Here is a 22,689-nt window from a genome sequence, read left to right as displayed (position 1 = left end):
TGTACTAGGAGTTATTGAGAATTCATTATAATAATTCTCATACAGAGCACTTTAAGTTAGAGAAGACTGAGAAGCTTCTAAAATATAAATATATTTGAGACAAGCTTCAGATAGATATCAAAGAGTATATTAAAACTTATAATATCTATCAAAGAATAAAGATTCTGCAGTATAAGTAATACAGTGAGTTGATATCACTGTCTGTTTCAAAGAGTTCATGATAGAATCTATTAATGAATTTTATAGTTGATCTGCTGAAGTCAACAAGAGTTAAAGAATATAACTCAATTTTAATCATTATTAATTACTTCACAAAGATGATCAGATATATCTCTACTTATAAAAAGATTAAAGTCTCTGAATTGACTGATCTGTTTTTAGATATCATTATTCCTGATCACAGTGCTCTGAAATCATTAATAATAGATTAAGAATTCCTCTTCATCAGTAAATACTGATCAGCTTTTTATTATCATCTTATAATAAGATATCTTCTCAGTACTGCATTTCATTCACAGATCAATGATCAGACTGAATATCAGAATCAGACACTAGAATAGTATCTTTGAGTGTTCTGTTTATATCATTAGAATGATTAGCTTAAACATCTTCTAATCACTGAATTCACATATAACAATGTAAAGAATATAATCTTAAAGATATCTTCTTTCTATGCTTATTATGAATATAATTCTTCATTACTCAGTGACATTGTAGATAATGTTTCAAAGAAGAGAATAGACAGTCAGAATATTAGACAGATACAGAGAATGAAGTATCTCTCAGTATCAGAAGTAAAAGCAAGATTGAAACTTTTAAACAAAGTTCATGAAAAGACAGTGAAAAGTATTCATCACACTCAGAAGTAGTAGATAAAATACTATAATTAAAAACATCTTCTAATGAAGTTCTTGATAGAGAATCAAGTGCTACTTTTAGTAAAGAATATCAAGATAATAAGACTGTGTAAGAAGCTCAGTGAGTAGTAACTAGAATCTTTCTCAGTAATAAGAGTAATAAGTAAGTAGATATATAAGTTGAAATTATTCACAGAATTGAAATTAATTCATTCTATTTTTCACATTTTCTATTTAAAGCTCTATAAGCAATGCTTCAGAACAGAGCTGTCTCAGCTGAATAATATTAAGATTGAGAGTGATACTGAATATCTTATAAAGAAAATATTGAATAAATAAATATATTATGATAAGCTTTAATATCTTGTTAAATGAGAAGATTATTCATTATTAGAGAATTCATGAAAACTGCTTGAGCATTTGAAAAATACTGAGAAAGAGATTGTAAGCTATAAGATAGCTAGTAGAGACTGCTCTGTTACATATCAGAGACATTGAGTAAGAAATACTGCTTAAAGACTTCTCATTTTTCTCAAAGAATTTTTTAGAAATAATCTCATGATAATGAGCTGATATCTTGTAGACTCTGTAGCACTCTTCTTCTATTTTCTCTTAAAGAGTTTTTTAGAAGTTTAATAAGACTATATAAGTATAAAATTCCTGAAGCAGTTAATAAGGAAAAGAAAGAAATATTTGAAATTAATAAAAAGATTAATATTAATTAACTCACAGACTGCTGCTAATTTAATGAGATCACCACTCACTGAAAAAGTAAAAAGAAGAAATCTCAGAGTCTACTCATTAATAATCATATCTTCATCAAACTCATTCTTCATTATTGAAGTCTCTGATATCAGTATCTTTATCTGCTGAGAAGTTAGTACTGCAGCACTGTAGAAGAGCAGAAGAAATATATAAAATATTAACTTATCAACTTATAAAGTATCTCAGTTATCTGCTTCAATTGAAGTGAGATTCTCTTCAATCAGTGATTAATCTCTGTGATACTTTTAATAGCAGCACTGATTAACTTCTTCTTAAGATCAGTCATTCTGAGATGTTTTTTCATCTTGAAGATTCATGCTTTTATCTTCTTTTACAGATAAGCCAGAGAGATCTTCTCAGTCTTAATAGAATCTATCAACACTTGAAGCTCTGAGACTCTTACTCTGTACTGCTTGAGTATCTAGACTTCTTATCAGAGCTGATATAATATCTTTCTATGAGAAAATACTTACAGAGAGATAGAAGTTATTATTACAGATATAATAGAAACAATGAGAGTGAGAGAAGAAGCAGATGTATAAGATTCTTCTCTTCTTCAGCTGCTTAGCACAGTGCAGATAAGTAACAGTATCAGTCAGAGATTATATCAGAGCCTTATCACAGAGAGAAGATAAAGAAACTGCAGAACTCTGCAGACTCAACTCAGCAGCATTCTGAGCAGGGCTCAGGTGTGCAGAAGAGAAACTACAGATTAAGCTTCTTAAAGTCACTGTCTCTGAAATCAAGCTCTTCTCAGGTTTCTCTCTGAATGATCACACAGAGTCATACATCACTGTATTGATGAACAGAGAAGATGATGTCACAACAGTAGTGAGAGAAGCAGAGAACAGACTGAATATAGACAAATCAATCAGCAGAAGAATTAACATCTCACTGCAAGGCACAGTGACTACTGTCACAGTCATAAAAGAAGCAGGAGAAGAAGAAGAAGAAGATGTGATAATAAGAGCAGTGCTCTTGCAGCTCATTGACACCATTATCTTCACCTTCAATCTGACTTTCTTGACAGTCACAGAGGCCGCCGCTTAGACTGGCCGCTGGGACCATGAATTTCACGTTTGGTCCCATTTGGTCTGGTCCCATACATTTCTTGGCGTGAATCCCGCTGGGACTAATCATTAAATAAACATGCAAAGTGACTATATATCAGATCTCAAAATGAAATCATGACTTGAAAAAAATGAGAAAGTGGTCCCATTTGGTCCCATTTAGTCCCATTCTTGACATAAAGTTACTATTTTTAGACATTTTAAGGTTTTTTTTAGACTATTTTTAATTTTTTAAAAAGTAACACTTTTTGGTAACACTCAAATGAGATTTAAAGTCATTTAAAGCAATAAAAATAATTTAAATTGAGAAGTGGAAATCATGGTCTCATTTGGAAAATGTGACAAGAGTAGACAGTAAGTCCCACTGAGACAGTATGGAACTACTATCTAATGTTAGAACTGTGTAATGGGATCTGTCGAATTGGCAATGGGACTATCAAAAATTCTGGTCCTGGTCCCAGACACGGTCACACAGTCAGTCTACCGCCGCTGCACCATGAAGACATTTATTACTCACTAGAAAACATCAGAATAAGCCTCTTATTATCTTCTAAGAATGATACTCTCATGCACTCACTATTACAGATGAGAGAGAAGGAAGAAAAATGTATCACAGAGAGAGAAAATCTTTTTGAAAAATCCTGCTACTACTGTTAGCTTTGTCTCTAAAATACATCACTTTTGCAGAGAATTTCATACATAGAATGAAATATGATGAGAGATCTATAAGTCACTTATTAACTATGTTTTTTCACATTTCAAATCAATATATAAGAAACCCACTTATCACACATTTGATTTGAATAAAGATGAGAAAAGAAAGATCTATACAGTCAGCAGAAAAACTCATTTATTTCTTTATATTATATACAGTACATGTGCTGTCAATTGATTAGTAACTGTTACTATATAATAAAGATAATTTCTAATCTGATAATCTTGAGAGTATAGAGACTATACTCTTAAAGAGAAGAGTATTATCACACTTCTAATTATATCAAGACTCTGTTGCAGTTTCACACAGCTCATCACTTTTATACAGATGATTTCATTCATTTCACAGACTATTTGAACTGGTTTTCAACCACTCTATGACATTATTTGAATATATCATAGAAAGATCTAATTGATGAATATAAAAACCTTGCTTCTATATAAGATCAGCAGATTACTCTTTCTTAACAATAAGATGTCACTGAGGTATTGCTTCAGCTATTCTCACTCATAAAATGAGAGAAGAGTATCTGCTCATTGTCTATATAGAATAGCTAGATACTGACTCCTTATTACAGAAGTCAGTAATTTGTCTTTTTCTTCTACTGAAATATATACAAGAGTTACTGCATGTCTCATACAATCTTCTTAGTATACTAAGTACTATATCTGTAATATTCTCACAATAACCCTGTAGCCTATGAGCTCACTATTCAAGCAAGATAGTCAAACTCACTTATATGACTTCTTAAATAACTACCTCTATGTGTCGCCGCTGACTAGCCACCGCTTCGGTTCCGCCACGTTACAATAATATGTAAAAGAGAATTCTTATTAAGTACTCAATAGAATGTTGATTTTATTAATAACTTTTATATTAATTAATATATCAATATATCAGACTTTATAATTAGAGTTATTAAATGTAATTACTGATTTAATATCTAGTGTATATTTAACTTTCTTCTAATATTTCTACAACTCATCTCTTATAGTGTCTCTTTATACAGAGACAGATATAGTGAGATATTAAGTAATTTTAGCTATAGTTATCTGATTCTGTAGTATTATCTGTATAAGATTTATAAGATTATCTGTGATGCAATAGATAGAATGATTTAAATCATCATTAAAAGTTAGTATTTTAGAGATAAGAGATGATAAAAAATTTAATAAGTTGAAATAAACAGATTCTACAGATGAATATTAACTCTGCTTTTCTTTATTTTAAAGCTTCTCTGTTATCTCATCATTAAATTTCATACTTTAATAAAAACTGATCTTAGTCTCATCTTATAAGTTAGAAGCCTTCTTATAATAAGTGATTATTCTATTAATGAGTTATCTAGTAAAGTATGTGATTCTGAGTCTTGAGCTGAACTCTGAAGTAACAGATGTATTACTCATATTAAGATGACTCTGCTTCTTCTAGATATGTAAAAAAAAAAGAAGTGATATTCTTCATAATGAAGAATAGACTTTTTTAAAAATATAAAGTATATAAATCTGCTGATCAGCAGATTCAGGAAAAATAAAATATCTGTGGCGGGCTGCGCCCGATCAATCATATAGACTATTCCATTACACTTCATAGATTCTTCCATTCCCGATCGCCGATCCGCGGCCGCTACGAACGCGTACGCTCCGATCCTCGGTCATTCCCAATCGCCGATCCGCGGCCGCTACGAACGTACACTCCGATTCTCGGCCATTCCTGATTGCCGATCCTCGGCCGCTATGAACACGCGTATATTCTTCCACCCCAAAGCTCCACCATGTACATCGTCACATACACATATAAATATCCATCTTGATCACTGATTCTCACACTTTCTCTTCTTTCCTTCTCTAACATTTTTATCTTTGTTATATAAGACCTATCAATATTATATCAATCTATTCAGTGTAGGTCTCTTACACTATAAAAACATTCATCATCTTCTTATTAGAAACAATTATTCATCAAGAGATATTCAAATATATAACAATGTGTAAGAAATAGAGAAACAGTCACACAGTTAAGTGAATATCAAGTTCTCAGATAGAAGCTTGCTCATCAGTTGTTCTGACTCTGTAACAAGATCTTACAAAGAGAATAAGATTTTATATATAAGAGAATATCAGTAAAAGACCTGAGAGTTCTGACACTCAGATGTATAAGAATACAATTACACTTCTTCAGATTTCACAGATATCATATATCTGATAATCAATATAACTATGTCTAATAATAATATGAAACTCTCAAACATGAGTATAGACACAGTGTCACAGTGACTCTGAGCAATGTTGAAACTACAATAATAATAAATAGCTGATATGCATGTAACTCAACAACATCAATATGAAGAGATTCAATGATTATTATAATAAGAAATTCATGCAATTTCAACATCTACAGAATTGAATACAAAAGTATCAAAAGAACACTTAGATACTCTTACATATTTTAATACTTCTGATCTCACTCTCTACTTATCATGAAGAATGGAAATACTCATGAAACTGAGTATAGATAAAGATTTCATCAGTTTATTAATCAATCAAGATTGATATATCAATGAACAATTGAAGAATTACATGAAATAGAAGTTTCATTCATGAATGAAAGCATGTGAATCAGTATTACAAACTTCTGATAACATTATGAAATATCTTGATATTCTGTTTCAAGACACTGTCATGCAACAGAAAGTATTAGATTGATTACAGAGTATTTAATAGAGAAACACTTCTCTTATAACATTCATTTCTGACTTCAATATCAAGATTCTAAAAGCAGGTGATCAGTCTTGAGAGAATTAAATGAAGATTAGCATACTCAAGAAGACATTGACTTTCAAACTCTTACAGGCCCTTGTAAGTGTAGATAAAGACTTAACTTATGAAGACTTCTGCACACAGCTCTGAACAATGAATGATTATCTTATCAAGCTCAAGAACATACAGAACAGTGATAGAAGATATTATATCTTAATAACTCATACACTTATACTGAGGAATAACAATGATGCAGATATCATGAATTGAATAGACTTAAATATCTACATATAAGCAAGGATCTTCACTGTCTGAACAGGCTTTTAAGTTCCTGAGATCACTTCTGAAGAAGTCACTGATTAATGTCAACATAGAGTGTGTATTAACTGTAATCAATCAGAACACATTGCTTTCAACTGCTGATCAACCTATGTATCTTCTCATTTGAAGAATAAATCAGTGCCTGTTCACATCAACCATGTTGCATTAGAGAAAGATTCAGAAGATAACTATGAGAATACTCTGATGAAACAGAGAAAAGATTAGCTTCTATTCAAATTCATAAATAGAAGCTTGAAGAGATCAGATGATAATAATTTAAAAAGAAGATGATAATGAATATAATTCTTATATTCACTGTGATTAATAATATATATAATATAAAGATCATGATAGACAGTGATCTATGTCACTATACAATGATAAAATCTTCAGTTATAAGATATTATAATCTTCAGTGTATCTCTCTATTAAAACCCTGACTCCTCACAGGATTTGATGATTCAAAAGACATTTGTACTCATTATATGATGAAGCTAATCATAGATATAGAAGGACATCAACATGAAGATGCCTATGCATATGAAGTTGATAATCTTGATTATAATCTTATATTAGAACTTGTCTGACTATCTGAATAAGACATCTTATTAAATGCTTGAAACAGAAGCTTGATATTTCCTAACAATGATAGAGTTTACAAAAATGATATTCATAAGATCATGAACCTGACACAGATCTCTGTCAATGTGTATGAAATACTCTGAAAAAGAAGTTATCACTAAAATTATCAACAGAGTCACTGATAGCAAGATCATATATTAATCTATTCTGCCAGTCTGATCAATATTAAAAAGACTCTAGAAAAGTTATTCTGTGTTACAATAACAGATTCTTGTACAAAACTCTCTCAATAATATCATGAATATCTAGATGTCTTCTGATAAGACAATATTATAAATATACCTCTCTTACAAGATTCTGAAGTGAATCACAGTATCAAGTTAGAGAAAAAGAATGATAAGAATTCTGAACTGTCATAAGATTCTCTTTATAACATGTTCTGAGATGAACTTCTTCTTCTTTGAAAGACACTCAATGATCTGTTGAATAAAGAATTCATATACATTAGTAACTTCTCTACTACAGTCTCTATTCTCTTTACAAAGAAACCAGATGAAGAACTCTGATTCTGCATGAACTACTGAGATCTGAACAGATTGACAAAGAAAGATCAATATCTCTTATCTCTTATCAATGAAACCCTAGCACAGATCAGATGAGCTCAATGATTTATAAAACTAGATATCATCACTATGTTTCATAAGATTTATATCACTGAAGAAGATGAATGACTTACAGTATTTCAAACACATTATAATCTCTTTGAATGAATAGTCACACTCTTTGAACTGACTAATGTTCTCAGTACATTTCAGAAGTATATCAACTGAGTGCTCTGAGACTTCCTTGATAAGTTTGTATCTACTTATCTAGATGACATTCTCATCTTCACTGATGAATTCAGAAAAGAATACTAGAAACATGTATAAAAGATATTACAACAGCTACAAGAAGTAGAACTACTGATAGATATTAACAAGTGTGATTTTAAAGTCAAGAGTATCAAGTATCTGAGTTTTATTATAGAAGCTGATAAGAGAATTTAAATGAATTCTGAGAAAGTCTTCATCATTCTTGAATAAGAAGCTCTGCATACTGTGAAAGATGTATAAAGCTTCATCAGATTTACTAACTTCTATCAGCAATTTATACAAAACTTCTCAGATATTATGAGATCACTTACAGATCTCACTAAGAAAGACTCAGTATTTCAATGATCAGTGAACATCAAAGCTGCATTTATATAGATAAAGAAGATGTTTATCAATATCTCTCTGCTGATAACATTTGATTTCAATCATAAGACAGTTGTTGAAGCTGATTTCTCTGACTATATGATAGAAGAAGCAATATTGCAATATAATAATAAAGATGTTCTATAATCATGTGTCTTCATGTCTAAGAAACTGAGTCTCACTGAATACAATTATGAGATCTATGATAAGAAACTTCTCACAATTATACACTGTTTAGAAGAATGAGACTCTGAACTTCAAAGTATCTCTGAATTTGAGATAGTCATAGATTATAAGAATCTCAAATACTTCATAACTATCTGTAAACTTACTGAATAATAGATGTAATAGTCTGAGTTTCTAAGCTGCTTTTATTTTACAATACACTATCATTCTGACAGTCAGAACTCAATGACAGATACTCTCTTATAACAAGAGTAAGATATATTATCTGATGTAACAGATACTCACTGAATGAACTGAGAGCATCAGCTCTTGAATCTGAAGATATTAATTGATCAAGATAGAACAGCTCACAGCATTATACATACTTCTCTGATTAGAACTGACATCAATATCTTCACTTTCTCTACACTGAATGAACTATGACATACAGCAGCTCAGACTGATGAACTTCTTCAGATTCTCACTGAAGCAGTATATCAAGAAACACTCTGATTTCTCTCAGAACTATGTATCAGAATCAATATCTTAGAATACTCAATTGATGATAATAATACTCTATAATTCTGTAAATGACACTGAGTCTCTCACTCTGAATTCTTATACACTCAGATAATGCAAGAGATGCATGATTTATATATAACTGATTATTCAGGTTATAAGCAACTGTATAGAATAATCTTCTGAGAATTCTACTGATCTGAGATATTAAACAGTATCAGATACTTTATCTGAAACTGTAATTACTATTCTTCTATTATCTCATGAAAGAATTGTAGAAAAGATCTACTAAAATCACTCAATATCTCTGATAGAATCTGATAAGATATAGTAATTGACTTCACTATTAATCTATCTGAGAGCAAGAGCTGCAGAAATATTCTGATCATCATTGATTAACTGAGTAAAAGTGTAATATTGAAATCTTGTGATAAGATAAACACTGAACAAGTCACTGAAGTCTTCTTACAGAGTTCATTCTATCAGATATATAAATTATCAAGATTAATAGTATCAGATCAGAGTTATTAATTCATGAGTACTCTCTGAATAAGAATCTGTTAAGTTCTCAAGATTATATGTTATCTATCAACTGTCTATCACTCTGAGACTGATAATGCATTAGAACAGACAATTCAGATTATAAAGAATTATCTTTATAAGTTCTATAATCACTTATAAGATGATTGGCATGATCTTCTTCTATACACAGAGATTACTATCAATGATCAAGATATCATTTTAACAGATATAAGCTCATTCTTTCTTACATATGAGTATTATATGAAAGTGTTGAATCTTCTAGAGATCACACAGTTCACATCAAATCTCTGCAGTTTAATTCAGATTATCAATAATATAGTAACAAAGCTCTGAGATATCTGTGACTGAGCAGAGACCTTTATAACAACTGTGAAACAAGATCAAGAAAATTAAACTAATATTTGATAAGATCTCACAGAGCAGTATAAGATAGAAGATCTTGTATGATTGAATCTCAAGAATATATAAATCACATATTCATCTTATACACTAGACTACTGTTATATCAGATATAAAGTGATAGAAGTTCTAGATAGTTATAACTATCATCTTGACATATTATCAGAAATTCATGATGTATTTCATACAAGCTTGCTTCATTATATTATCACTGATCTGTTCTCTTCTCAGCTGACTTCTGACTGACAGTTACCAGACATCATAGAAGAAGATAATGAGCTTAAGTGAGAGATTGAAGACATTCTCAATAAGAGATTCTGTGACTGCAGCTGACAATATCTGATGAAATGAGTTGACTACAATCAATCAATCTGAACTCTGAGTTCTGTGTTATTCAAAACAGCAGCTCTTGACTGATGAAAACTGCTTCTGAAAAGAGGGGACTAATGTGGCAGGCTGCACCTGATCAATCATATAGACTATTTCATTACACTTCATAGATTCTTCCATTCCTGATCACTGATTCATGGCTGCTACAAACATGTATGCTCTGATTCTTGATCATTCCTGATCACTGATCCACAGCTGCTATGAACATACACTCTGATTCTCAGCCATTCCCAATCACTGATCCTCAGCTGCTACAAACATGCATATATTCTTCCACCCCGAAGCTCCACCATGTACATCATCACATACATGTATAAATATCCACCTTGATCACTGATTCTTGCACTTTCTCTTCTTTCCTTCTCTATCATTTTTATCTTTGTTATATAAGACCTATCAATATTATACTGATCTATTCGGCGTAGGCCTCTTATAATATCTCTAATAAAGAGTGAGAGTCTTTTCAAAAAAGATGAACTATCTATGTTAAAAAAATGTTGGTACAATGTTCTAAAAAGAAAAATGTGCCATCCAGGCTATAACCTGTAGAATAGTTGAAGGTTGTGTATTAATAGATCTATCTACAAGAACATAATATAGTGGTGGGTCACGTGATCTAGTGGGATCGCTAACCGCAACGGCCGTAAGGGCCAACACTTTCTGCATACACCGTACTCCGTAGCTAGGCTAGCATTCTTTCATTCAAGCGAGCTTTACACCTTCCACACTAGTAAACTTATATCTTTGAGCTTCTCACCCGGAAGTGAGCATTAAGTTATTTCACTTGAGCCAATGAATAAGCCGTATCCCGGTTAATTAAGACACATGAAACCCGGATTAATTTCAAAATAAAAAAAGAGAGAAGAAAAATGGGAGAAAAACAATGAAAACAAATGCGACCAGAGTAAAAGAGCGTAGGTGCCAGGGGTGAACAAAATTTCCTCCAGTCACAATCTGGACTCAGATAAGTTATTACATACTTCCACCACTACCCCAATCTTAAAATTGCTACTCAGCATAAAATATCAGATCTACATCGTACTTGCAGCCGCATATCAAAATCCACGCGCTAACTCACAGTTCAACTGTTTAACCAGACCAGAGGCCTGACTCCGATCAGCAACGACGTGTTCTCTGCGGTAAGATAAATACTCATCAGTTCCTGATGGAGGAGAGACAATGATAAAGAAGCTGCTCGCAAAAGGAACGCAGATAGTAAATCGGAGACTTTATGTTCGGTTTCAGAATCAGGACCCCGAAAAATCATTCAAGTGAACGGCCACGAAGCGAAGGGTTCTAAAAAAGCGTCGAGTTTATATGCGGCAGGGGAGACAGGAGCAATGGAGATCAGTCTCCGTCTCGGCTTAGTAAAAGCCAACAAACCACATCTTCGGAGCATAGCTGGCTATATCGATCGATCAGACTCAACATGAAGAAAAAACCACATATTCTAGGGCGCGCGGCCAGCCAAGGACCATGCCTAGAAAATGAGGTTGATTTCGTTTCGCCAAATCCTTTCTTGATCAGCATATTTTATTTTTGCTTTGAATAAGTCGTGTTATCGTTCGTTTAGACTGATCATAGGAGATTTTTAGGTTTCAAAAAGTGTAAGACACCACTCCCAGCAACTGAGAAACAGCTGCTGGAGACGATATGTTCAAGGAACCCAGAGTTTGCCACGGCCTCGAGTAGAGCCACGAGGCGGGGGGACACGAGGAGCTCCACGGCGTGGTCCGCATGGGCTAGAACTAACAAATCCTCGTGAGGCATTTCCGTTGGGTGTGGTGGCTTCTGCAGAAGGGCTTGGCTTCGCGGGGCCAAAATTGCGGCTGAAAGAATTAGGATCGATGGGGACAGATGGCACTTCAACAACAGCCTCAGGAACAATTTGTGCGTTTGTTCTGACGCTACTGCCATTCGTACTAGTATTAGAAATTCGATCACTTGCTGTAACTTTACGAGTGGCTGGTCTTTTAACTGTTGTGCCCCGAGAGGCAGATTTTCCTGGCCTGCGGGGCACGAATACGAGCACATCTTCATCACTCTCGTTTTGGTATGAAAGCAGTCGCTCGGGTTCCGTAGTTTGGTTCTTTTCAATGTATTTGCAGTGGTTTTTGAATTCTTTCTCCTCGTAGATGATAGCTGTGCGCAGTTGGTGGATATTTTTTGTTGTGATGCCAAACTTCTGGGCCCATGTCTGCGTGATTCGATCGTTTGTAACAAGAATGCAGCTGTTTACACCTGGTGTCGCGCCGGATTGGCAGTGCAGGCGCCAGAGAACTGCAATAAGTAGTGGTTTGATGGTAACTGGCACCGACGGTATAAAAGATCCAGAGGTAGAGCGGCGGTGTCCATCCAAGGAGTTCCTGGTATTCGATGATAGCGCAGGATTTGCAGCGAGCTTGGCAGCCTTACATTCGGGACTTGTTTGAGAACTTCCCGAGGCGAGGGATGCGGCATGGCTGCGAGTCCCGCCGGAAGTTATGGAAACCGCATCAGGTTCCTTCTTAAAATTAAGTTTGCTCAGAAGCATTTGGGACATCTCATTAAGACTTTTAGCCTCCGTGTGCTCAGATTTGGAGTCACCGCTCTCCAAGTCCTTGCGTGTTTCCTTCTCATTAGCATCGAAATCACTCTCCGAGAGATCTTCAAGCTCTTCCTCAAACTCCGGAAGAAAGTATTTTTCTGCTTCTTCCCATGTCTCAAACTGTTCCATAGGGCCCTGGAGTGCTATTTTTGAGGATGGAATGTCATGTTTGCCAGACGTCACCCGATCCAGGAATCGAACGGCTTCACGAGCATTCATGCCGATCTGAGAGCCGGATTTCTTCAACGCCCGGAGGCGCTCAAGGGCTAGTGAAAGTTAGCAGCAAGCCGCAGAGGCCAAGTATATAATAACCTGGTGAACCTTCAAGACATACTGTAGAGTGGCACGATAAGAGTGATGGCGCCGGACGAAGTCCACTTCTTGATTTCGCTGATATTGGTAGTGAGCGCGGTATCGTCAACGACGCAGTGAAAAACTTTTCGGCCGACCGACATGCTGTCTATTATACTTGCTTTCTCCGAAAGGTTTAGTGATCAACGGGTTTTGGTTTTGTAAGGTTGTGTATTACAGCTTTTTCGATATATCAAATATCACGAAGTATATATGAACTTTGTATTAACTGCTCCACAAGAGAATTCGGTTAGCCAACATATACTGACGGTTATGTGGTACGCAGCAAGGACTCAGTAGCAACTAGAAATCAAATAGGATAAATTGGAGTAAGAGGAGTTCGTTGGGGAGAATCACACTGACCGCAAGAAATGTAGTCAAAGAAGACAGTTACAGGAAGCATTTTCGCTTTTCTAGGAAACGAGGTGAGCGCGAAACGAGCCGCGAAGAGGTATTTGAAATGGCCCAGGTATCGTCGCGAGGATGAATAGGAGGGCGTAGTGAATGGTAGACATTTGATGACGGCTGGTGGTGATGGTTTTGACGATGAAGATGTCAAGGGTTGGAAGGGCGATGAGTGGAGGTGATCTTGGCAGACTTGCTGACTAAGCACCCGCTTTGCAGCCAGATAACCTCGGCGACACAGTTCTATTCTACGGAAATCGCTTGCTGCGCAAACTCTGACAAAAGACCGCAGGGGATGGAAGTAAAAAGAACCGCTAATTATTGGTTCGCCATACCTAAGCATTGCTCTCTTGCTGCAAGTATAAAAAGGAATTGCTAGTACACGTAAACTCAACTATCAAATACAAACCACAGAATAAAAGAACGCTGCTTTCAGATATACCCTGGCGCAGGGAAATCACATGTAATGGTCAGAACGGGCTAGGGGGATATGTTAAAACGGTGGTGGAGAGAGAACAGAAAAGAAAAGTACCAAAATAGACAGTACTGGAACGAAGACGAACGATGATAAATTATGCGGTCATAAATACACATGCAGTGGAAGGCAATGTCATTCAAGCTGAGGTCCCCATGGGACACGGCCGCTCTAAGGCATTTCAGGACTTTCGAATCATGCCACTCGCCTCCGTCACCCGTTGAGCCCATTCCCTACACAGACGTCAGCTCTGAGCGCAAACTCAAACAGTGCGGGATCCATGTACTCACGTCCAGCTTCCATCGTATATCTGCCTATTTTCAGGTACCGTGTCGTCGGCTTCTTTCAACGCGAGCTCGATGATTGCGGCACTCACACCGGTGCCGCAACTGCTGATTGTTGGCTCCCTTGGATTAATTCCCCTGGCTTCAAATATTTTGCGTAGCTCCGGAGCTGGAAGCAATGCTTTGGTATCAGGATCAAGCAACTCGGAGAAGGGTAAACTCGTAGAACCAGGGATATGACCCGACGGGAGGCCAGGACGAGGCTCTCTGTCCTTCCCTGTGAATCTGCCCTCTGGTCTGGCGTCCAGGATCTGGATGCCCTCCGAACCCTCCTTGCCATAGTTATTGGCGATCTCTTTCATTTGCGGGAAATGAGCAACCATCCTTGGGGCGAAGTCGCCCACCTGGTAGTTAGATCGCTCTTCAGGGGCAACGTCTCCAGACTCAGTTGGGTATCCTTCCTGGACCCACATCTTGAAATTGTTAAGAATGTGGACATTGCTATGGCCAAACGCCCTCAATGTCCAGCCCACTCGAGGCGCACTGAAGAGACCTACCTGCTCAGAGTCATACACCACAAGCTGATCATCCCGACGAATTCCCAGGGACTGCATCGCCGCCTGAAAAGCCTCTTTGGACGGCAGCATGTGGGGATAGGGAGAATCGTGATCCTTCACCGCGTCAAGGTCAAAGAAACGGGCATGCGGGATGTGGCACTTTTTGAAAGCCTCAATGCCGGTACGTTTTGCGGGGTCATTGGGCATGAACCAGGTGGCACATAGCGGGATCACTCGCGGTGAAGTAGAGATTTTGGTTCTCACATTTTTCTTCAGGGCGTCATTGAGCTCCTTCGGTGTGACAAGATAGGAAGAAAGACAGATCGAACGTCGCTGGGGAGAACAGGGGGAAGCGGGAGTGGTAGACCTGGGGAGGGAATTCCTGGATGAGATACCGAACGAACGAAGAGCTGCACAAGCCATTTGCGGCAGATGGGAAGCTCTTAGCTGATTTGTGCCGTGCTCTTACATAACGGAGTTTGGGTCCCTCTAAGAGCGAGAAAAAGGGTTTCTAAAACGCTGTGACGATGGGGAGATCTGTGCGGAAGAAGTGCGGAGTTTGGTCCACGTCAATATAATAAATCCGTGAGGCCGGTATCGGCTTAGTCAGCCCTTCTCGGCTTCAACTAGCTTAGAGTCTATGAATGAACGAACCCGCTGCAATCCTGAATATGCCGCCCTATTCCATAAAACGGCTGTGAGGAACAATTCATACCAACGGTACTTGTGTTAAATAACGAGGCCATAGTCTAACGTAAGTGGGCTTACTGGTTCTACACCGGGGGTTAGGTGTGGGTGTTCCAAGCTGATCCGTTACGCTGGTAAAACACTCTTCCGCAGCATTGCCAAACGGTGCGTTCTAGATGTTTGAATGTGCTGTTGCTAACGAAAGCGCTCCAGCTTTATGTTCCTGAAAATTACCATTCATTGACGGTTCTCCCTCGCATCCTCTGTGCCGTCCGCATGAAGGTCACTCTCAGAGAATGGAACGCGGTGGCAACATGGAGATGGGATATGCCCGAGGACGAGGTGTGTGGGATATGTCGGGTTCATTTCGACGGGACGTGTCCCACGTGTAAATTCCCAGGAGATGATTGTTCGTTATGTGGGTTACTCATACCGACAAGTATATGTACATGCAACCGGGGTTTAAGGAGCATAAATCTAACATGATTCTAGTAATTGGAAAATGCGGGCACTCTTTTCACATGGTACGGTGTTTGGATCCTCTCTCCTTTCCACACCGATGCTTAAGAATGGAAACTGACTATCCTCTTTCCTAGCACTGTCTCTTGACATGGATTGGCCAAGAATCTTCGAAGGGACTCTGTCCCATGTGCCGGCAAAGTATGAGCCCTGGCGAAGCACCCCCCCAGCTTTCTGTTGTTATTTCTAAGCTAACATATCTACTTCATTTAGAATTTGACTGGAAACAAGGTGATGAATGACACCGTGATGTTCTTAATCAGGGCGTTTGGAACATCGGAATACTATTGAGCGTTGGGAATCACAACAACTTTCATTAATGTAAAAACCTTGGCGTATCAGCCAGCGCCTACAGCCACTGGTGCTTGTATATTCAATTATGACCGAGCGACCGCGATATTGATTTCTAGAACACCCTTTATTTCATTCAGCTCCATTTAGTCCTTCCTGCCCCTTGCAAATAAATGTGTTGTAATCATGCCAAGCGCAACTTAACATTTCATATTAGTGAGTGTGTCTCAAGAATTATCACTCTAACAGATTTCTTTTAAGAATAACAATGTTCACTCTTCTACAAACTGCAAAGTTAATACATTAATCATGCTAAGTACACTCTCTCTAGTAAGTGCACTGCAGTATAATTATAATATCATTATAACTATAATATTTTTAATTATCATTATTCTTAATCTTCAAATATTCATTAATTATTACTATAATATTTGAATTATTTAAATGAACTGAAGCTCAGCTTTAGAATATCATTAATAATTTAATAGATTAAAATTAAATTCAAAATTCAAACTTATGAAAAATTTAAGATAATATAAGAATTTGAAGTTTTATATACAATCTTGATTAAACTGATTAGTAGACTGATTATATAACTATATCTGAGACTAGAATTAAACTTTATAGTTATTATATTATCTAAAATCATTACTTCTGATTATAATATATATTTATTACATTGATTTCAAATCATATTATTTTAAATATTAAAGATCTCAGATTCACTTTTCAAATAAAAATCTAGTCTTAGATAAAGAATATATTTAAATTGTTAGTTACATTTTCATTCTGATCTCATTATTGAGAATGATATTAAATATAAGAGGTCTACACTGAATAGATCAGTATAATATTGATAGATCTTATATAACAAAGATAAAAATGTTAAAGAAGAAAAGAAAGAGAAAGTGCAAGAATCAGTAATTAAGATAAATATTTATACATGTATGTGATAGTGTACATGATGAAGCTTCAGAGCAGAATAATATACACATATTCATAGCAGTTAAGAATTGATAATTGAGAATAACTGAGAATTGAAGTGTATGTATTTATAACAGCTAAAGATCAGTGATCAAGAATAGCTGCAAATCAGAGCATATACATTCAAGAATGAAGTATTTAAAATCTATGAAGTGTAATAAAATAGTCTATATAATTAATCAGGCACAGCTTATCACATTAGTCTCTCTCTTTCAGAAGTAGTTCTTATCAGTCAAGAGCTGCTATTTTGAATAATACAGAACTCAGAGTTCAGATCAGTTGATTATAACTGACTCATTTCATGAGATATTATTAACTGTGATTACAGAGTCTCTTATTGAGAATATTCTCAATCTCTCACTCAAGCTTATTATCTTCTTCTATAATGCCTGGTAACTGTTAGTCAGAAGTCAGTTAAGAAGAAAATGAGTCAGTGACAGTGTGATAAAGCAAGCTTGTATAGAAGACATTATAAATTCCTGATGATATATTAAGATAATAGTTACAACTGTCTAAAACTTCTATCACTTTATACTTGATATAATGATAATTCAGTGTATGAGATGAATATGTGATCTGTATATTCTTAAGATTTAATTATACTAAGTCTTCTATCTTATACTGCTCAGTGAAGTCTCAGTGAACATTGATTTAATTCTCTTAATCTTATTTCACAGTTATTATGAACATCTCTGCTTAATCATGAGTATCTTAGAGCTTTATTACTATATTATCAGCAATCTGAATCAAACTGTGAGAGTTTGATATAAACTATGTAGTCTCTAGAAGATTCAATACTTTCATATAATATCTATGTATAAGAAAGAACAGACTTATATCTGTTGAAATAATATCTTAACTATTAATAGTAATCTCTGTATATAGAAGAAGATTATATCAATCATCTTCTAAGTGATTATAGAACTTATAAAGATAATTCTTTACAGTCTGAATTATCTATTCTGATGCATTATCAGTCTCAGAGTGATAGACAGTTAATAGATAGTATATAATCTTAAGAACTTAATAGATTCTAGTTCAGAGAGTACTTATAAATTGACAGTTCTGATCTGATACTATAAATCTCAGTAATTCATATATTTAATAGAACAGGCTCTGTAGAAAAGCTTCAGTGACTTGTTCAGTATTTATCTTATTACAAGATTTCAATATTATATCTTTACTCAATTAATTTATAATAATCAGAATGTTTCTACAATTCTTACTCTTAGATAGATTGATAGTAAAGTTAATTACTACATCTCATCAGATTTTATCAGAAATATTAAGTGATTTCAGTAGATCTTTTCTACAGTTCTTTTATAAGAAATGAAAGAATAGTAATTACAGTTTCAGATAAAGTATCTGATGCTGTTTAATATCTCAGATTAATAGAACTCTCAGAAGATCATTCTATACAGTTATTCACAGTCTGAATAATCAGTTATATATGAATCATGCATCTCTTGCATTATTCAGATATGTAAGAATTCAGAGTGAGAGACTCAGTATTATTTATAAAATCATAGAGTGTTATTATTATCAATTGAATATTCTGAGATGTCAGTTCTTACATATAATTCTGAAGAAAATTGAGATGCTTCTTATTATACTGCTTCAGTGAGTGTTTGAAGAAGTTCATCAGTTTAAGCTGCTGTATGTTATAGCTTATCTAATGTAGATTTGAGAGAAGTTAAGATATCAGTGACAGTTCTAATTGAAGATGTATGTATAGTACTGTGAGCTGTTTCATCTTAATCAACTAGTATCTTTGAATTCAAGAGCTGATGCTCTCAGTTCATTCAGTGAGTATCTGTTACATTGAATAATATATTTTGCTCTCATTATAAGAGAGCATCTGTCATCAAGTTCTGAGTGTCAGAATGATAGTATATTGTAAAATGAAAGCAGCTTAAGAACTTAGATTATTGTATCTATTATTCAGTGAGTTTATAGATAGTTATAAAGTACTTGAGATTCTTATAATCTGTGATTATCTCAAATTCAGACATACTTCAGAGTTCAGAGTCTCATTCTTCTAGACAGTGTATAATTGTAAGAAGTTTCTTATTATAGATTTCATAGTTGTATTCAGCAGAACTCAATTTCTTAGACATGAAGATGTATAATTGTAAGATATTTTCATTATTATATTGTAATATAGCTCTCTCTATAACATAGTCAAAGAAGTCAGATTTAACAACTATTTTATAATCAGAGTCAAATATCATTAGTAGAGAAGTATTGATGAATATCTTCTTTATCTGTGTGAATACAGCTTCAGTGTCTACTGATCACTGAAACACTGAGTTCTTCTTGATAAGTTCTGTAAGTGATCTTGCAATATCTGAAAAGTTTTATACAAATCACTGATAGAAGTTAGCAAATCTGATGAAGCTTCATACATCTTTCACAGTACATGAAGCTTTTCATTCAAGAATAATAAAGACTTTCTCAGAATTCATTCAAATCCTCTTATCAGCTTCAATGATAAAATCTAGATATTTGATACTCTTGACTTCAAAGTCATACTTCTTAATATCTATTGATAGTTCTGCTTCTTGTAATTATTATAATACTCTTTGTATATGTTCTTGATGTTCTTTTCTGAACTCATCAGTGAAGATGAGAATGTCATTGAGATATATAGATACAAATTCATCAAGAAAATCTCAGAGTGCTTAATTGATATACTTCTGAAATGTACTGAGAGCATTAATCAGTTCAAAGAGTGTAACTCTTCATTCAAAGAGACTATAATATGTTTAGAATACTGTAAGTTATTCATCTTCTTCAGTGATATGAATTTTATGAAATGCAGTGATGATAGCTAGTTGTATAAACTATTGAGCTTGTTCAGTACAAGCTAGAGTTTCATTGATAAGAGATAAAGAATAGCAGTTCTTCTTAATTAATCTGTTCAATTTCTGATAGTTCACACAGAATTGAAGTTCTTTATCTGATTTCTTTACAAAGAGAATAGAAGCTGCAGCAGAAGAGTTACTAATATATATAAATTTCTTATTCAACAGATTTGTGATTCAAAGGTTGCTTAAGCCAGTGTACGATTACAGGCGTACGCCGGCTTCTTATATATTGAATCTCGTACGCTAAATTAATTAGTGGCCGCTAGAGCCCTCTTTACATTCATACACTAGTAGTTCAGAAGCGGCCGCGTTATTATTTGATGATTGTATGTTCTTCTGAACCACATTCTTCTCCACCAGATTCAGTCACACTCATGTGACCATGTTGTATGCTCTAGCTTCATGCAGATTAGCTTGCCACTAGCATCTCACAATTATGTGATCTATCTCTAATTCAGCTAGCATTCTGTGTACACTGTCACAAAGAAACTTCCACTATATTACATCACTTATTCACTAACTTTTCTCATTCTTCAATTATCATCTTTATCATCATCATCATTGAACATCATCATCTCATTCAAGATTTCTACTTCTTCTTCTATTCAACTCTTTTCATCTGTTCATCTATCATATTGTACATGTTTCTGGCAATGGCCTCTCATTTCTACAACAAGTGTTCTTGTAGTGCTCATATCAGACAGTTTGTTAGCAGTAAGTGTAACATGTTGTGAAATATATATGATCAGAACTTGTTTATCTTCTAACAATTGCCAGAATAACATATTATCATGAATGATGACACATCTTCTTCACCTTCTCATACACTCTCAACTGTTTCTTCTTCTCAGTGAGTTTCTGATTATGTTCCCTGGCATGATTTTGTATAAACACAGATGCTGATATGTTTGTTTTTATTCATATAGAATCATTACATATTGACAGATCTGCATCTGCTGATGATAGTGAATTCAGTGTTGAATCATTGATTGAGAACTTGAAGAATGTGATAATGAAGAAATTGTCTGTATTATGTATGACTGAGTCTTCAGTATCTCTTTCTGCCTCTTCTGCTGCTTCTTCTTCTGCTGCTTCCTCTTAATCTTCTACACTTGCCCCTGTGTCTGATTCTCCCACTTCTGCTATTCCTGTTCCCGCAATCCCTACTCCCGCTACTTCTGGTTTTGCTGTCTCTGTCTTTCTTACTAGCTCTCCCTGTTTCAAGGAGATGTTGTGTAGGCTCAGTGAATCATATTTCTCAGTGTGTACACTTCTGTTCTTCTTGCTGATCTCTAGAATGATTTATTGTATGAAGACTGTGTATAACACAACTATCTGAAGCTCAGTTGTGAATACTGATTATTATATTCATTTTAAATATTCATGATGAGACAATTATTCATTCATATCAGATAATCACTCTTCTCTTCAACAGTGTCAAGATTGTAAGTCTTTTTCTTTTTCATCTTTTCTTTCTGATACTGATTTTTCTGTTCTTAGAAGAAATTGTTATGAGTTTTACTGTGCATAAAGTCATAATGTTCACAGATATTAAGAAACTTTTTATAACTGTAAAGTTCAATATTACAGGAATATTCACTCTGATGAATTTCTTTGAGATAATAGATCTGTATTGTTCTATTCTCTGATATCTATTGTCTGACTTTGTGATGCAGGCAAAAGATATCTGTGTTTTCAGAAATGAAAACATGGATGTTGTACTCTTTTACACCCGCGGGTGTGAGGCTCATACATCTTGTCTGAGATGTTGTTGTGAGAATGAGCTGTTCATATACTGTATTCTGCTTTCTGCATTCTCTCATGTTTCTCTCTCTCTTTCTGAGAAGCCTCATGTGTGTTGCAATTGTGTGTACAACTCTAAGACTAGCAGGTGTTCATTCAGTAACTGTTCTCATTTCTGATTTTATGATTTTCATATACTAACAATGATTCTTAGTTGCTCTGATGTCAGAGATCATTCTGATCAAAGATGATAACACTGTCAAGACTACTCTCTCTTATTCTTAAGCTTCTCTCATCACTTTCTCTCTCTCTTCTGTGAGGAAGATTGTACATATTCTGAGTTATAAGCATTTAGCTCTGAATGACTTCTGTCATCATTTATCTGATTCTATGTCTTCTTCTTCTTCTGTTTCTTTCATCTCTGTTCTCTCTGCCCTGGCTTCTGATTCTGCAGGTCTCATGCTCTTCTTCAATTTCTCTACATATATGTGTATGCATTTCTATATTGGCATTTCAGCCAATCTTGTGATAAATGACATTAATGTTGTACACAGAGTGATAGAGAAATCAGAGACATGTGTAATATTGTTGTAAGAGTGACTTGCAGCTCTTGAATCTC

The 22,689-nt window shown here is 35.0% G+C and overlaps 3 protein-coding genes across 5 annotated transcripts; 1 reads left to right on the top strand and 2 right to left on the bottom strand.

The window, feature by feature from the left end:
• Positions 1-11,977: 11,977 nt before the first annotated feature.
• BDCG_07455 (uncharacterized protein) lies at positions 11,978-13,362 on the bottom strand (the record flags this gene model as incomplete). Its single annotated transcript, XM_045423247.1, has 2 exons — positions 11,978-13,173; positions 13,242-13,362. 2 exons carry the CDS (start codon positions 13,360-13,362, stop codon positions 11,978-11,980), a joined length of 1,317 nt encoding a protein of 438 aa, XP_045278681.1.
• Positions 13,363-14,319: 957 nt separating this feature from the next.
• Positions 14,320-15,186, bottom strand: BDCG_07454 (thiosulfate sulfurtransferase; the record flags this gene model as incomplete). The annotated part of the gene is made up of 2 exons (XM_045423246.1): positions 14,320-14,371; positions 14,429-15,186. 2 exons carry the CDS (start codon positions 15,184-15,186, stop codon positions 14,320-14,322), a joined length of 810 nt encoding a protein of 269 aa, XP_045278680.1.
• Positions 15,187-15,569: 383 nt separating this feature from the next.
• Positions 15,570-16,826, top strand: BDCG_07453 (anaphase-promoting complex subunit 11; the record flags this gene model as incomplete). Of its 3 annotated transcripts, none has more annotated exons than XM_045423245.1 (5): positions 15,570-15,800; positions 15,880-16,084; positions 16,159-16,190; positions 16,263-16,326; positions 16,399-16,826. In XM_045423245.1, exons 2-5 carry the CDS (start codon positions 15,943-15,945, stop codon positions 16,425-16,427), a joined length of 267 nt encoding a protein of 88 aa, XP_045282153.1. In that variant the 5' UTR covers positions 15,570-15,800; positions 15,880-15,942. The 3 variants fall into 3 exon arrangements, with proteins under 3 accessions (XP_045282153.1, XP_045282152.1, XP_045282151.1); XM_045423244.1 differs by having other exon boundaries at positions 15,663-15,733; positions 16,263-16,364; positions 16,399-16,476; XM_045423243.1 differs by having other exon boundaries at positions 15,696-15,733; positions 15,820-16,084; positions 16,263-16,364; positions 16,399-16,476.
• Positions 16,827-22,689: the final 5,863 nt, after the last annotated feature.

This window comes from Blastomyces dermatitidis (genome assembly GCF_000003525.1).
Source record: "Blastomyces dermatitidis ER-3 genomic scaffold supercont1.8, whole genome shotgun sequence".
Classification (NCBI taxonomy): Eukaryota; Fungi; Ascomycota; class Eurotiomycetes; order Onygenales; family Ajellomycetaceae; genus Blastomyces; species Blastomyces dermatitidis.
Note: the sequence above shows the minus strand (reverse complement) of the source record. Positions and strands in the feature narration are given on the sequence as shown.